Source organism: Olea europaea, chromosome 22 (assembly GCF_002742605.1).
Source record: "Olea europaea var. sylvestris chromosome 22, O_europaea_v1, whole genome shotgun sequence".
Taxonomy (NCBI): domain Eukaryota; kingdom Viridiplantae; phylum Streptophyta; class Magnoliopsida; order Lamiales; family Oleaceae; genus Olea; species Olea europaea.
This window is the reverse complement of record NC_036258.1, coordinates 13,188,842-13,204,678: the sequence shown is the minus strand read 5'-3', so window position 1 is coordinate 13,204,678 and position 15,837 is coordinate 13,188,842. Positions and strand designations below refer to the sequence as shown.

Here is a 15,837-nt window from a genome sequence, read left to right as displayed (position 1 = left end):
GTTGTTTATCGCACTCCAACTTTCATATAGTGACCTTTTTCACCAATTTTGAAAGGTGAGGGATTTTACATAATATGTCTCAAAGATATGGGATAATACGCTATTCAGCCAATTTTAAATAAAAGTAATATTATTCAACACTACTTGTGTTAAGCATTCGTTTAGGTGGCAACTCTATGACATTGCATGGTAAATTTACTTAAATGTAACATTACATTATTCATTTAATTGAATCAATCAAGTATAGCTATCTAAACTGATGCATTAGCACCACTGGTGCTAGATAGAATTATTTTTAATTAATGAACCTCAACTTATGCAGTCGTGATAAACATATTTCAAATTCAAGTCTCACATTTTTTTGGATTGTTTACTTCTTATTTATTACTTATTTGTCTTACAATTACTTAGATATATTTCTTTAGATATTTTTACATTGTTATATTCAAGTCTACACTTCTCGAATTGTATAGAATTGTACAAAACTCTCGAACCGAATAGAGCAATTTTTCTTAAATTTTTTACCCGAATGAATATTTGAATCGAAAATTGATGGATTTGATTTAGTTCCCTAACTTTTTATTAAATGTTTTAACATTTTCCTAAATAAATTTGCCAACTAAATTAAGTGGTTGGTAATATTTAAAAATAATTATTTACTAGCAATATTTAAAAATATTTTATTTTTGTAACTTCTAATTTTTATTTCATTTTTTATGCGGATTGAAGGCTTGAAACTAATGAATCAATGATATGAAACCACTGATATTTTAGTATTATTATTTACTTTTTGGTAATTTGTATATATTAATGAATAAATCTTATTAAACAACTTATTATTTTTATGATTTTAAATTGGATAACGTTATTTTGTAAAAGTTAAAATTAAACATTTATCAATTGAATTAATGTAATATTGTTATAAATGTTAAAAAATTTAATTATGGTACAAAGCTCAAGAACTGAACAGAGTCAATTCTATAATTAAATTTGGACCCGACGATTCTACTTACTAAATATCTGAAAATTCAATTTCAGCTCGATTCTCTTTTTATCTCTAAATTATTTAGTTCTTATTACTTATCTATCTTACGAATACTTTATAATTTTTCACATTAAATTCTTTAATATTGTAAGAGTTCAAATTTCAAAATAGACTATAACATAAGAATTTTCATCAAGTTTATTAATTGCATATGGCCTTCATTTAGTTTTAACTAATCCATGTCACCCTTACGTCATTTCATTCAATAAATTAGAATAAGATGTAACGAAACCAAAATATCAACTAGGTACACCCAACTTCGAACAAATAAAGTAGAATGGGAAAATGTAGGGATGAATTGGTAAGTAAAAGTGAAGTGGTTGGTTAGTCAATTTGTTGGCCAAAATCATGATTAGGGTTTGAAGTTTGGGAGAGGATTAATGATTAAGACCATGAAATTGCCTCAGAATTGTAAATTGTTGCTTTCTGTTACTGAGAGATGTCAATCATCCATATTCATAGACAATGATTTTGATACGTACATGACAAGATTAAAATAAATTTATATAACTAATCCTTAAGCATTTAAAAATAAATTTTTAAATAAGAATGTTGATACTCATTAAGAAATATACATTACACCACAATTAATTTACAATGTCTCACGTCAGTTAATACTCTTGTTAAAGTTATAAACTTGAAAATATTTTTAACCGATCATTTAGGCCGTGGTTGGCTTGTCATTTTCGGCCCATTTTTCGTTTTCTGTTTTCAAAAACGCGGAAAACACGTTTCATCCGTCGTTTTAAAAAACGAGTTAAAATATATAACTGAAAGCACAAAATGACTTTTTATCGCTTTCAGTTATAAATGTCGAAAATGCTCAAAACGCAAAAAAAGTGCCGTTTTCAGGGAAAATTAAAACTCGTTTTGAAAATGAAAATGCAAACCAACCACTACCTTAACTTTTTGTGAAAATCAAATTTGTCGGCCAATTTTTATTTTTTCAAATAGGTGATTCAGTCATAATTTGTAGTGCACTTTTATTAATGTCTTCTAAACAATCTAGGCATCAGGCAAAGTTAACAAGAAAGACTAGAGTGTCTATAAACAATTTTGTTAGTTGTACAGCCAGAGTTGATAATCTCGGTTGACAACCTCTTCACAGGAGGTAGGGTCCACAATTTTTTTTATTCATCGTGAACCCCCTTCTCATGTTTGTGCTTGTTAACCCCAATTATATATGCAACGTGACTGGTCTATAAATGAACAAAGAATTTTTGCTAACTTTGTCTAATTTTACGATAGTGCCTACAGGATAGATGATCCAAAATTTATGTACAAGGAAGAGGAAGAGTGTTTAAATGGACTAAAATTAATGTTAACTTTGTCAAATTTAAAAAGAATATTTAGATGATTCAAAATTCATGCAAAAAGGGGAGCTTAACATATTTTTAATAACACAGGATGATATATTTAACACTTCATAGTTTGTTGTAGTCACATAAATAATAAATACCATTATAATTTTATTGAGAAAATTAAATGCAGAAATTAAAAAAAATAGATAAAAATTGTTTGATTTCACTGTAAAAAATAAAATAAAATTGAGCAACACAATAGTGATCATCTAATTCAATGTTAATAATCGATAGTGATTAGAGATGAAAAAAACCCATTAAACCCAATACTCATGAAATCCCATCTCGAACAAGGTGAAGATTACTTGCCTAATATGATAAATACGACGGAGGCGAGGGCAAGGGTCGTTGCCTCTAGGTTAGGACAGGACGAGTAAAGGAACATGATCCACCCCGTTTAAAATTCATTTCAAACTTAAGCTTTTATCAAATAAAAAGAAGAGAATCATTACTTTCTAAAGATAATATGGGTTATTCTTAACAAATTGAAAATAATAATAATAATAATTTTTAGCAACTAAAAACATGAAAAATTAAAATAAATGGGGGTTGGGGTCCGCCCGTCTGGTCACGTTGCCACCCCTAGCGTTTCATACATAAATTACTCTTAAAAACATGTCACAATGATTTCCTTCCAACGAAAGTGCAATGTCGCCAGACTCCTCATCTCTCCGTTGCCTTCCTGTCGTTGGGATTGATAATTGATTCCATATAAAATGAGTAGAGAGAGAATTTTGAGAGAGAGAGAGTGAGAATGGTGGTTTAGAAAGCCTTTGTCGAAGATAGTAAGGTCTCGGGTCACAGGAGCCATCAAGTGGGACCCCTAATGTAACCGTTACCAAAAGTATCCATGCTATTCGGGTCCTACCCGACCCAATACAGACGCTATAAATATTTTCCCTCCAATTCAAACTCTCCCTGGGAAAAAGCTGTCCTCTCTTGGTGCTTGGTTGCCATACTTCTTGAAGTAAACTTGGTTTTGACATGAATGTATCAGTAAATGGTGAGTCTAATGTGCCTCCTGGATTCCGTTTCCATCCAACTGAAGAGGAACTCCTACACTACTACTTGAGGAAGAAAGTAGGGTACGAGAAGATTGATCTCGATGTAATTCGAGATATCGACCTTAACAAGCTCGAGCCATGGGACATTCAAGGTAATATAAAGTATAAATCGACACTAATTCCTTTGCCTCTGCCTCTTAATGAATTATATTTATATTGCAGACAAGTGTAAAATAGGATCTACACCTCAGAATGATTGGTACTTCTTCAGTCATAAAGACAAGAAATACCCATCTGGAACTCGAACTAACCGTGCAACTGCTGCCGGTTTCTGGAAGGCAACCGGTCGGGATAAAGTCATCTACAGCAATTTGAAAAGAATTGGAACACGAAAGACTCTCGTGTTTTACAGAGGGAGAGCTCCACATGGGAATAAATCGGATTGGATCATGCATGAATACAGGCTCGATGACAACACTACTCATGATCCCATCATTGTAGGCCTTATTTTCTCCATCTGTTTCTTACTTAATGCTTTGTAAGTTACTCATTTTGATAGTCTAACCATAATGCTATGAACACAGGCCAGTAATACTGTGGGAGACTTGGTGCCGGAAGATGGTTGGGTGGTATGTCGCGTCTTCAAGAAGAAAAACTACCACAAGGCTATACAAAATCCTTCCACTTTAATCAACTCGAACAACAATAATGATGTTCTTGATCAGATAATCATGTACATGGGAAGATCATGCAAGCAACAGCAAAATGAATCAAACTTCAACAGCAACAATAACGAGCAATATGACGGTTTCATGCATACGGAAAGTCCAAGTACCAAGTCACAAGCCAAGAACTCACCTTACAATGAAGAAGATTGCAGCTTTAAGGCCTTTGACGATACCATAACAGCAATCGAACCTTCATGCACAAATCAACCTGGGGATTATAGCCACAGAAACGCTTTTGATTATTCGAAAATTGGGTTGATTGACTGGGCTGCACTCCACCCACTGGATCAGCTCATGAATGGCGAAACATCTGAGCAATATTCCAGCTCTGCCTATGGTGATCCCTACCAAGACTTGTCTTTTTCACTTGATCAATTGGTGAACACACGTACAGGTACAACAAATCAAACTTCTCAAGTTTCAAGCCCTGAGACAGATCGTTGGGGCCATGCTCGATAATCACAGAGTACATAGAATGAGAGAGAATTTTAAATAATATATGAACTGATTTACATAAATACAGATATTTTGCTGTACAAATTAATAGAATGGAATATCTAATATTGGAGCCTGAGATGTCAAACATTGTATTGTTTTATATTTACCTAGTACAAGAATTAAAATATATATCACAAACATTAGGTGATCTGCATGGTTTGTGGGAGAAAATACTTAAAAACAACAGGGCCAGGACTCATGTCCTGATGCTTATCTCTAAGAAAACAAACAAAATTCAGTTTAAGAGGTACAACAAAGAAATATTTTATAATTTTCAGGTTTTCCTGTCGCCTTTTGACAACAAAATAATAATGATTTTTGGTTGATGTATATATATTTCTTCCATATTTTCCATTGGAATATGATTTTGTTCAGCTTTGAAATGTTTATTTCTCCACTTGGCCAACTGAAAATAGAAAGAAGAGTAATGCTTTGTAGCAACACTAGTGTTTAACACCATTTTACATGGAAATGGATTGGTAAGTCCAATAAACCACTGTAGCCAAACAAACCAGTGGTAAATATTAGTATACTCTACATAACATTATTCTAGAAAGAAATACAAGCTTAGAAGGGGGGAGGGGGCGTAAAGAAAATTTAACTAAAGAACCAGGAGCTAAAAAATAAGATTATCCATCTTGCAATTTTCTGGAAAGAAAGAGAATCAGATTTCCAGCTTCGCATATCTCCTAATAAGTTCCAATTGTCAGTGTTAAGTATAATTGTTAAATAAACTTGTTCCTTCAATATCACATTTCTAGCTTGTAGTACTTAATGTAAAGAGCCCTTGGACATTATAACTAATATGAAGTTGGAATCATACTGATTGATAAGTTCCACCAGAAAATCCAGACTTGGCCCACAGTAATTATCATTATCAAGGCACAAAGTTGACAAGATGATTGTCTCCAAATACAAACCATCATTGTGTACTATAACTGCGGCATTGGCACCCTCTCTGCACCAAGTGAAACACTGTTGCAATTTCCAAGCCAGGAATCAGACCAGTAACGCCTTCTCAGATTACTGCATAAACAAGATTTCGAAAGTAAATGGTGAAGCAAACCAAACATAAAAACAGTGTAGTTTATAGATCTCTTCAAATACAAAACAATTAATGGTTGTATATTTAACTCAAGTACACAGGTTCAGGCTGATTTGTATACCTAATATATTCTTAATCAGTCGGGGCCCTAAACTGCTATTAGATGAATGTTTGTGTCATTTGTTCTCACTCTATTGTTTGGTTTTAAGAGGGAATAGTACGACTTCTTACCAAGGGATAAATGTGGATGGGTTGGTAGGGTCACAACAAGTGCAAAAGCAAGATCTGGGAGGTTCAAAATGAACCACCAAAAATGAGCTGTAGATGTGACAGGTTGATGCTATAAAATAGAAACTAAACTTTTTGCTAAAAGGAATGGTAAGAAAAAAAAAAAAAAAAAAATCTGGGAAGATCTTGTGATATTAGATGTATGAACTAATGTTATTCAAAATTTCCAACCTTACATAGCTTGAGATATTTATACTTTGCACTCAGGCACAGTACTAAACATTCTTAGCAGAGCTTTGTATTGATAACCCAACCCTCTAAATTCCCTAATTGAAACACAACATTGAAAGGGAAAAGGTTGACTGATTCTGAATATTACATGTCAGAACCTGGCAATATCATCAACCTCGCCATCGATTAAAAAGCGTTCTTAGGCATATCAACTGGCTAATGTTCACGAACAGTGGAGAATGGACACGGTCGGTCCGTTAAAAGAGCAAAAGAAACTGAAAAGAAGCTTTACATCGTAGAGAGTATCTTCAAGAAAAGTATATCTGATGTTAAACTTGGATATTTGAGGACTAGCATTTAAGAAGCACCAACACGGACACAAGTGTCCGACACGTATAATATCCGAGGACTAGCTAGCACCTAGGATCTAGTATGATGCTGGTAAGATCTTGGAAATATTTCTCCTACAGGTAGCACCTAGGATCTACCGGTTCCTCCTACATTAGAATAGAACTTGTGTGTAACACTCAATAATTTGTTGTTTTTGGTTTTGAATTTGTATGTTAACGTTGATGTTACCACTTGAGCGAATAAAGCTTCTTTACCCATAAAAATCTAGAGGAAAAAGCCACATCAATCATCACATGCCGGAGTTAGTTACCACTTGAGCGAATAAAGCTTCTTCACCCATAAATATCTAGAGAAAAAAGCCACATCAATCATCACATGCTGGATATAGAGAGTAATTAAGCTATGACAATTCAATAACAGAATCTTTTGCATACTAACAGGTTCCTTATCATTTTGACTCTTTCTTATCATTGATTGGGATTACCAAAGCTTGGGCCAATTTCTTAAAGCAGTGCATGCCACAAACTGTATCACATTTTTCTCTAATGACAGCTGTGTATCAGTTTTTCATCTATTATTACATATTAATAACGCCATAAACCAAATTCATTGGTTAAATGTACTGATGAACGAAGAAAGAAATACTAGTCATAAAGCTAGTAGTTTCCAATATGAACTATAAGTTATACCCTAAAAATATCAAGCTAAGAAAGAGAAACTTACTATGGCTGGGACCTGAGTGTGCACTGTGTTAAACCAAGCACTTTTATATTTGGAAACTACTGCTGTCCCAGATTATTAGTAATAAGGACTCTAGCTAGTAGGTTCTTATAAGAACTGTTAGTTATACTCTTACAATGCCCAAAACTCTTCAAATGCAACACTAATGAGAACTTGTGCGATGGAGATTTTCCTTATAACTAATAGTTATACCCTAAATTCCTGCAAGTAGGAGAAATTTGACAGAAGTAAATCCTAAGATTTTTCCACAGTGACATCGAGATAGTAAACAACTTTTTAGGTACATTTTGTCCATTGCCTCCACAAAAATGGAACTCCATAAACAATCAAGTTCACAAAAAATGTAAAAGTAATAGCATATAAGTAGCAAGTATACACGGTACAATTACTAGCTAACAATTTCATTCTCCTGACTCCTAAAAAATCTAACACATACAGAACCCTCTGTTAAACGGATTGCTGCATTACATTGGAAACAGAAGCAAATGGAGATTAGAATTAGACTTCTTAGTTAAATAGCAAAGACGAGGCACTGAAAATGGACCTAATAAATATGGATGGTGCCAAAAGAATCCACATTCTGTAATAGCTCAGCTACACATGGGACAGAGCACCAATCCATTCTCATTACAGTCACTACACCTCACTACTACCGCCTTCTCCCCTTGCTTCCCATCCACCAGCATTTCTTCATTCACCACAATCTTACAACTTCCATTACAAGTAAAACAGGGCAAGAACCTTACACCTCCACACCCCTCACACACATAGCCACCTCTTGTTCTAGGCAACCCCTGAAGCAATTTTCCAAGACTTCCCTCCTCAACTATCCTCATAACCTCCTCAACGCCTCCAATATACCTCCCTTTCAAGAACACTTTTGGCGGTATCATGTCACTTGTGTCCTTACCCTTCAGCAATTCCTTCAATTCATCCCTAAACCCCTTGTCCATTGAAATATCTCTCTCAAAAAACAAAAACCCAAGAGCCTCGATCGCTGATCTAACAGCATTGCAATCCTCAAAAGTCTTCCTTACACCTCTTAGTGTCGTTGTATATATCACTAATGTATGCTCCCCATTTGGCGGGCAAATCTTTTCAAATCCATCGAGTGAACCAAAATAGCTTGAATCCTTGGAAACATCTGATTTCCTGAAACTAGTGGCCTCTTTCAAGGACTTCATAGAAACATTCGGACTCAAATTCTCATCATTATCCGGACAGACTGCCGCAGTATTAAACGATTTATAGGGTGGTAACGGCAACGGGGAGAAGCGGAAGCTGGGAATGTGATCTGCATCGAGGCCGGAAGCGAAGTCCCAATAGTTGATGGTTTCGAGGGAGTGGGGCTTGAGAGAACGGGGTTCAGAGAGTGGGCTGGGGAAGAGGGAACCAAGGGTAAAGCGAGGCGGAGGCGGTGGTGGGGTTGGTGTAGGAGGAACAGTAGTAGTGGGAGAATGGTGGTCAGACGACGGCGAGTCGAGGGTAAGGAGGCCGTAGGTAGTGGAAGTGAGAGAGACAATGTGGTGGCTGAAGGCAGACGAGCCTCCGATTGGAGAGAATTCATCGTCTTGATTAAGCAGTGTAGACGAAACACAACCCATTTTTGCGTGTGTAATGAGAAGAAACAAAAAGCTTGGGTTTTGACACGATTCAGATTGAAAGACTGGCAGAGAAGAAAGGAATTATGAATATTTTAATGGCCATTTAATGCTGCAATCTGATTTAGCGCTCAAAAAGTTTGATTTATTTTGAATGCAGTCATTGACATTGCATTGGCATTGATGCACTTAAGAGGAGCCTTCGTTTTTTTATTTTCATTCACGTGAGCATATTAAAAGCTCAGATTTTGAAAACACCGCAACATTTTTTTATTTCTTCTGTACTCTGGCTGCAAAATACCGACGAAGATGAACCTTGGTAATCCCAGGATTGGCTCCTGAGGTCGCACCATCTCGGTCCCTGATTTGAATTCGACGGGTCCCAAGTGATGCAAGATCGAGGGCTGAGCCAAACTCAAGATTTAATCCCAGGCCCTGAAGCGGTGTTCGGTCATACGAGTAGGCCTTTATTACCTTCTTATCTACATGTGATTCTCATTATTTAATTTTTTATTTTATTTTTTTGAACTCATTTTCAACCGTGTTACCTGATGTGTACAAAAATTATAGCTCGACCCCGAACTTTCAAGCATGGCCCGAGATCAATACCTCGACCACTCTCGTCTTCAAATATCCTCTAAAAAGTGATCGGGCCCTTAGAAGTCGGGCCTAATAATTTGGCCCCGCTAAGGTCAGGCCCATATGCCAAAATATTGTCCTCGTCTCGAGCCTTTTTACGTGTTTTAGTCCTCTTATAACTTAATTACTCTATCTGATGAGGATAAGGACTCTAAATTGTTGAATCCTTCTACAACTCAACCACCAACGTCTATAAATACAAGACCTAGCCCCATTATTCAGGTATGTTTTTACAATACAATTACAATACATGCTTTTACATAATTTCCCCGTCTGACTTAAGCATCGGAGGGGCGACGAGGACACACCTCGTTGCCTTTGTTTCAGGTACCGGAAGGCTCCATTCGTGCTCGATCTCAATCCTCAAGTTCGGGAAATCAACAGGTACGATTTTTTGCATCATCAGTGACAGATCGATGTTGCTGAAACAAAAGAAAAGGCCAAACGTTTACAGATCTCTTCAAAAATACATTTTCTATCACATTCTCTATCTAAATACGAAGAGATCCATGGTGAAAATTGAAATCTATTCTAATTTTCACTGCGTATGATTAAGTAGATTTCCAACACACTTAGAGCATTGTATCAATTGCAAGGCCCTTTGTTTTGGCCTCAATAGGCGTGCTCATGGGTTTACAATCTGTCTTTTTGGGTATTTTTTTTATTTTTTGTTTTTAAAGAATGGTCTAAGCGTAATGAAACTGTGATAGATGTAAACCATCTGTAGTTGGTGTGATCTCAACTCCAAGAAAATGATGAATTTGTCGTAAATCCTTCATTGCAAATTCAACAATCAATTTCTTGATAAATTGCCCACTAATATGTGTGAAAAAGAAAGGTAAACATATCTTTATGGGACAAAAGAGTAATGATACAACCAACCTACAATTGTTTTATCAAATTTATCAAAAAGCCCGATCAACTCTCCCAACATAAAATTTTGAACCAAGGATTTCACGAAATAGGGATCTTATGAATCGATTGGCAAAATAGGATTCACTCACATCAACATATTTTACTGTTCAACGAACTCATTGCATATAGAGTTAGGATTCCTTTCTCTCATTCCTTCAAATATTGAGGCGTAACGTAGTTGAGATTCCTCTCTCCAAAATGTATCAAACATTAGCTGAATAAGAACATACAAAACATTTGAAATAGCCTGTTTAGAAATTCAAAGACAACGTTTCAAGATTTTTATTTTTGAACTTTCGATGATATTATATAGAGGAAGAAGTCTCCTTTTATATGGGAGTCCTTGCAAAGTTCAATAATTTGCATTCACTGTACCCACGAGGAGCAAGAAATCTGCTTTTTTACGAAGTGCCAAATTAGTGCACCAATAATTTAAACATACTATGCGCGATATCTAATCTTTCAAAAAACACACTGACACAGTAGTCTAATAATACATACTCATACAGTAATAGTACAAATTGACATTATGGCCCCATTTGGTAGGAATTTTTTGCCCCAAAAAATTAATTTTTTGACCGTTATTTTATTATTCAAGCCGTAATTTTTGACTTCTTCTCTCACATGTGGACCCCACTTTTCTTCTAACGGTCAAAAAATCAATTCTCAAAATCCCTACCAAACGGGAACAATCATTTTACAAGTGCACTTCTTTCATAAAATACACACATGCAAGTGGGTGGAGTCCATCTTTGTGGGAAAGTGTAAAAATTGATGTAAAAAAAAAATGATGTACAAATAGCATTTTTGCATATAGAAAGAGTCTTTATTTATTACAAAGCGATATATGGCCGACCAATCATAGTTTATATCACAAATCCATCAAAACTCTTTTATGTGCCTATTTACTACGCAATATTACGCTGCAGAAAGTATAATGAATCAAATTCAAAATTTTTTTACTTTACTGATATTATTGCACCTTCCCTGTAATGATCAAGTGAAAATAATTAGAATAGTCATGTTAGGCGTACAGACCCAACACTAAAGAGGAATGTTACCAACCCCTCACATAGGTGGAGTTGGGTTTTTTTATTTTTCTACATTCTTCATGGCTTCGGGACCCATGTTGAGGTGAGAGAATTGAGAGAGGGCCGCTAGAGGAGCATTTTCCTAATTAGAATATCGTTGGTCAATCCAAACTCCCTGATTCCAATATAATTACTTAGCCCCCGTTTGACACCCTACCCTAATTCATGTAAATTATAGAGTTTTAAATAGTATTATTGTAGAATGTGTGATTATAAAAAACTTCATTAGTTTGTGTATAAAATAAAATGTAAAATATTTAAGATTCTCATACGCACCCAAAACAAGCATTGCTTATGCTTAATGTTGTGTATTATGTCACAAATTCTTGGGAATCAAAATTAAATTTTTAATAAAATTTGATAAGTAATTAAAAAATCACAAATCCCATAAAATAATATATAATTAAAATTAATTATCACTTTTAGGAAATCCAAACCAATTCAATCACAGAATTGGAAGAAAGAAACCCAATAATCACATTTTTTTAAAAAAAATTCGATCCTTGATTGCAGATATTGTTGATATTAATTAGCAGATAACAATTAGCATAAACAAATGAGCAAAAAGCAATTCTTACTTAAATCTGCTAATTTACAACCCCATGTAATAAGAACAAAAGATAATCCCAAACAATTGTCTAAATCAATGCCCTACCCTCAGGACATATTATAACAATAAAAGAAGGCTTCAAACAAAATCATACCATAGTAATTAAATTAACCTAAATTAACTATCGATCAACTCCGCGGAGACTTATGCGCGTTCACCCCGGATACGTCTAGCAAGCTGAATGTCCTTGGGCATTATAGTAACCCTCTTGGCATGAATTGCGCACAAGTTGGTGTCCTCGAAGAGACCCACAAGGTATGCCTCGGCAGCCTCCTGAAGTGCGAGCACCGCGTGGCTCTGGAACCTCAAATCAGTCTTGAAATCCTGGGCGATTTCGCGAACAAGACGCTGGAAGGGAAGCTTGCGGATCAGAAGCTCCGTACTCTTCTGGTACTTGCGGACCCCGAACTTTCAAGCATGGCCCGAGGTCAATACCTCGACCACTCTCGTCTTCAAATATCCTCTAAAAAGTGATCGGGCCCTTAGAAGTCGGGCCTAATAATTTGGCCCCGCTAAGGTCAGGCCCATATGCCAAAATATTGTCCTCGTCTCGAGCCTTTTTACGTGTTGTAGTCCTCTTATAACTTAATTACTCTATCTGATGAGGATAAGGACTCTAAATTGTTGAATCCTTCTACAACTCAACCACCAACGTCTATAAATACAAGACCTAGCCCCATTATTCAGGTATGTTTTTACAATACAATTACAATACACGCTTTTACATAATTTCCCCGTCTGACTTAAGCATCGGAGGGGCGACGAGGACACACCTCGTTGCCTTTGTTTCAGGTACCGGAAGGCTCCATTCGTGCTCGATCTCAATCCTCAAGTTCGGGAAATCAACAGGTACGATTTTTTGCATCATCATTACCCATAAATTCAATTTTTTTTTTCAACTTTTTAACCACCTGTTCTATAAAACTTCACTATTACAAAACTTATTTTCAACTAAAAACAGAGATCAAGCATAGACTAAAATTTTTAAAGAATTCGTAAGTATTATTCATTTTTTCATAACTTATTTTTATTTATTTATAATTTAAACAATTTATGAATACATTGGAGACGTGTTATTGTCATCACTCTCCACTATAACTTTTGACGCCCTACTATAGATTTGTATTGACAATAAAAATCAGATTAACAAATCTTCTCACCTAATTAGAGTTTTCACTTCTTAAATTCACTAATTTCGATGCTCAAACTTGGGGTTAGAGGATAAATGATTATTTGGAACAGAGGTATTTGAATTGCATCCGTTTCTCTTCAAAATCGGAGTCCTCGAAATCCAATTTTATTATTTATATTAAAAGTAGGACTTGTTATACTTTTTGCAGTCTTGCAAATTTATCTTACTTTTTTTTGTTAGTGGTGGCTGACGTTGACCATATTGAGGGGACCTACTATGATTGTTACAATTTTCGCATGCTACAAGTTTATTTGTTCGTTTCTAGGTTAATGCCCAATGGGCGTTTAATGCATGTGCTGATCACGTACATGTCTTCCGTGTATTTTTTAATCTAGTTAAAGTGCCACTGATACTCAATAGGAAGAATTCTATCGGTCGAGATCTATCACTAACCGGATCAACGGTTCATACTTCTTATCTGAATTTATAATTATGCCCTTTCTTTTTGCGTCTTTACCACTTTTAGCATTTTCCTTTTTCTTTTTTTTTTTCCGGCAAAATCCTTGCTTATTGGCGATTGTATGACACTTTACATCGAAAGAGATCTCACCTAGACAATAGATTTGTATTCAATGATAGATGTATTTTATTATATAAAAACCTTGCAGAGTACCCATTTAATAGGAAATCGATGTTATTTTATTGGAATTCAATCGTTGAGGTTGGGTTGGTTTTGAGTCCAACTTGAAACCGACACCGACTTGATCGGTTTGGATAAATTTCAATTCAAACCGGTCCAATCCAGACGTTGAAATCAAACCAAACCAAATTGATTTGGGTGAGTTTGATTTGGTTAATCAGTTTGGAATTTGTGCGAGTAAATGAAAAAAAAATTGTCAACATATATTAGGTTAAAACATATCAATAATATAGATGGTAAAGAATCAATTTTTTCAAAATCATCATATATATAAATTCAATAGTTACTAGCGAACAATTACCCCAAAATGAAAGTAATGCTACAATCTAAATTCAATGTTTACATCAAACACTTCTTTTTTTTGCTTTCTTTTCTTTAGACATTTAGAGTTTTGCTAGAAAAATATAAACGATAAACAAATTATTTGAGATAAAATTATATTTTTGTTTTTATTATTTTGAATTTTTACTTCTAAAAAGATGAACTTTAAAATTAAAAAAAAAATGTTTTTGCAGGTTGGATCGGTTAATTATTGGATTGGCTGTTTAAACCGTAATCTACCCAACTTGACTTTTTAATGGTTAAAATTAATGGAACCAAATCAACCAAAACCAACCCGACTCCGTTTTGTCAGTTTTTAAATTTTTTTGCCCACCTCTACCCCCAAACTCTATCTCTAGCGCCGTCCCCATTTTTGAAGAGCCAACGTCTGTCTAATGATTGTATTTTTATAGGCATGTGCTCAGGGACGGATCCAGCCGCTTGTGTGAGCTAGGGCGGAGCATCAAACAGTACCTCCAATATAGTGAGATTTTTTACTAATATTTAATCAGTTCATATTAAAAGAATCTCCAATTAATATATAAAATACAGTAAAGTATAAAATCATATACATATGAAAATATAATTCCCTTTTCAAGAACCGTCGAGACCATCACCGGCAGGTGGCATATGGGCGAAAGAAATGGCTATGTATTATATATGTATTTGAGGCTTTGATGGTTGCGTGTTTTAGGCTTTTCGTTGGATGGATAACCCTGGACCAGGTAGCCTTATTTGCAGTTTGGGTTTAAAGAAAGAAAAAAAAAAAAGAGTTGGAGGACGTCTTATACTGCTTTCAAGAAGTGGATCGGGCTTAGGATTTAGTTTCCATTGGGCCCTCTCTAGTAGGACTATTATTGTTGGTCCATTGTAATTGTTCTCCCTCCACAGATTTATGGAGCTGCTCTGCACATGCAGGCACAATCGAATTTAGATAGTGCGATCGTTGACTGTCAACAACCATAATATCAAGATCGTTTATTATTATTTAATTAAATAATATTAAAAACTATTCAATATATATATAAATGCTCTAAAACATAAACTCCCAATTTTCATAAATGTAAATCACAGATAAACTATCACCAAGTTTAAGTTTCCAATTTCCAACAACTTATTATTTATCATACAAATTCTTCAATTTATCATTGTCTACAGATATCAAATATTCTCAAATTTTCAATTTTCATAAATCATAAACCTAACATTCAGCAACAAAATCCCCAATATTCTCAAATTCTTGAATTCACAAAATCCCTAATTATCAAAAATCTAAATCCCCATGGTCAGTAATCTCAAAAACACATCCATAACTCATAAAGCATAAATCATAAACGATGAATAAAAAAATGAACTAAACTCTAAAAGAACAAAAACCAAAATAAAAAAAATATCAAAAAACAAAAGAAAATAGAGGCAGGAAAAAAAAACAAAAGAAAATAGAGGCAGTAAATTCACTACCTCACAATAGAGAAGCCCAATGGTGAAGACCGGAGAGGCTAGGCATCGACAGTCGGTGCGAGACTGCATTGTCACAGGGCAGGGGCTGGGTGCGAGAAATTGAGGCACTGAAAGATCAAAGAGTTTGCGGGTGGA

The 15,837-nt window shown here is 35.0% G+C and overlaps 3 protein-coding genes across 3 annotated transcripts; 1 reads left to right on the top strand and 2 right to left on the bottom strand.

Annotated features, from left to right (window-relative positions):
• The first annotated feature begins 2,951 nt into the window (after positions 1-2,951).
• On the top strand, positions 2,952-4,746 carry LOC111371756 (NAC domain-containing protein 43-like). The gene is made up of 3 exons (XM_022993896.1): positions 2,952-3,562; positions 3,633-3,907; positions 3,995-4,746. Exons 1-3 carry the CDS (start codon positions 3,391-3,393, stop codon positions 4,595-4,597), a joined length of 1,050 nt encoding a protein of 349 aa, XP_022849664.1. The 5' UTR covers positions 2,952-3,390; the 3' UTR covers positions 4,598-4,746.
• A 381-nt stretch (positions 4,747-5,127) lies between these two features.
• On the bottom strand, positions 5,128-9,099 carry LOC111371757 (uncharacterized protein At5g39865-like). The gene is made up of 2 exons (XM_022993897.1): positions 7,777-9,099; positions 5,128-5,662 (listed from the first exon to the last, which is right to left on the bottom strand). Exon 1 carries the CDS (start codon positions 8,834-8,836, stop codon positions 7,823-7,825), a length of 1,014 nt encoding a protein of 337 aa, XP_022849665.1. The 5' UTR covers positions 8,837-9,099; the 3' UTR covers positions 5,128-5,662; positions 7,777-7,822.
• Positions 9,100-12,027: 2,928 nt separating this feature from the next.
• Positions 12,028-12,768, bottom strand: LOC111371174 (histone H3.3). Its single transcript, XM_022993079.1, has 2 exons — positions 12,754-12,768; positions 12,028-12,496 (listed from the first exon to the last, which is right to left on the bottom strand). The coding sequence occupies exons 1-2, from the start codon at positions 12,766-12,768 to the stop codon at positions 12,233-12,235; spliced, it is 279 nt and encodes a 92-aa protein (XP_022848847.1). The 3' UTR covers positions 12,028-12,232.
• Between the last annotated feature and the right edge of the window lie 3,069 nt (positions 12,769-15,837).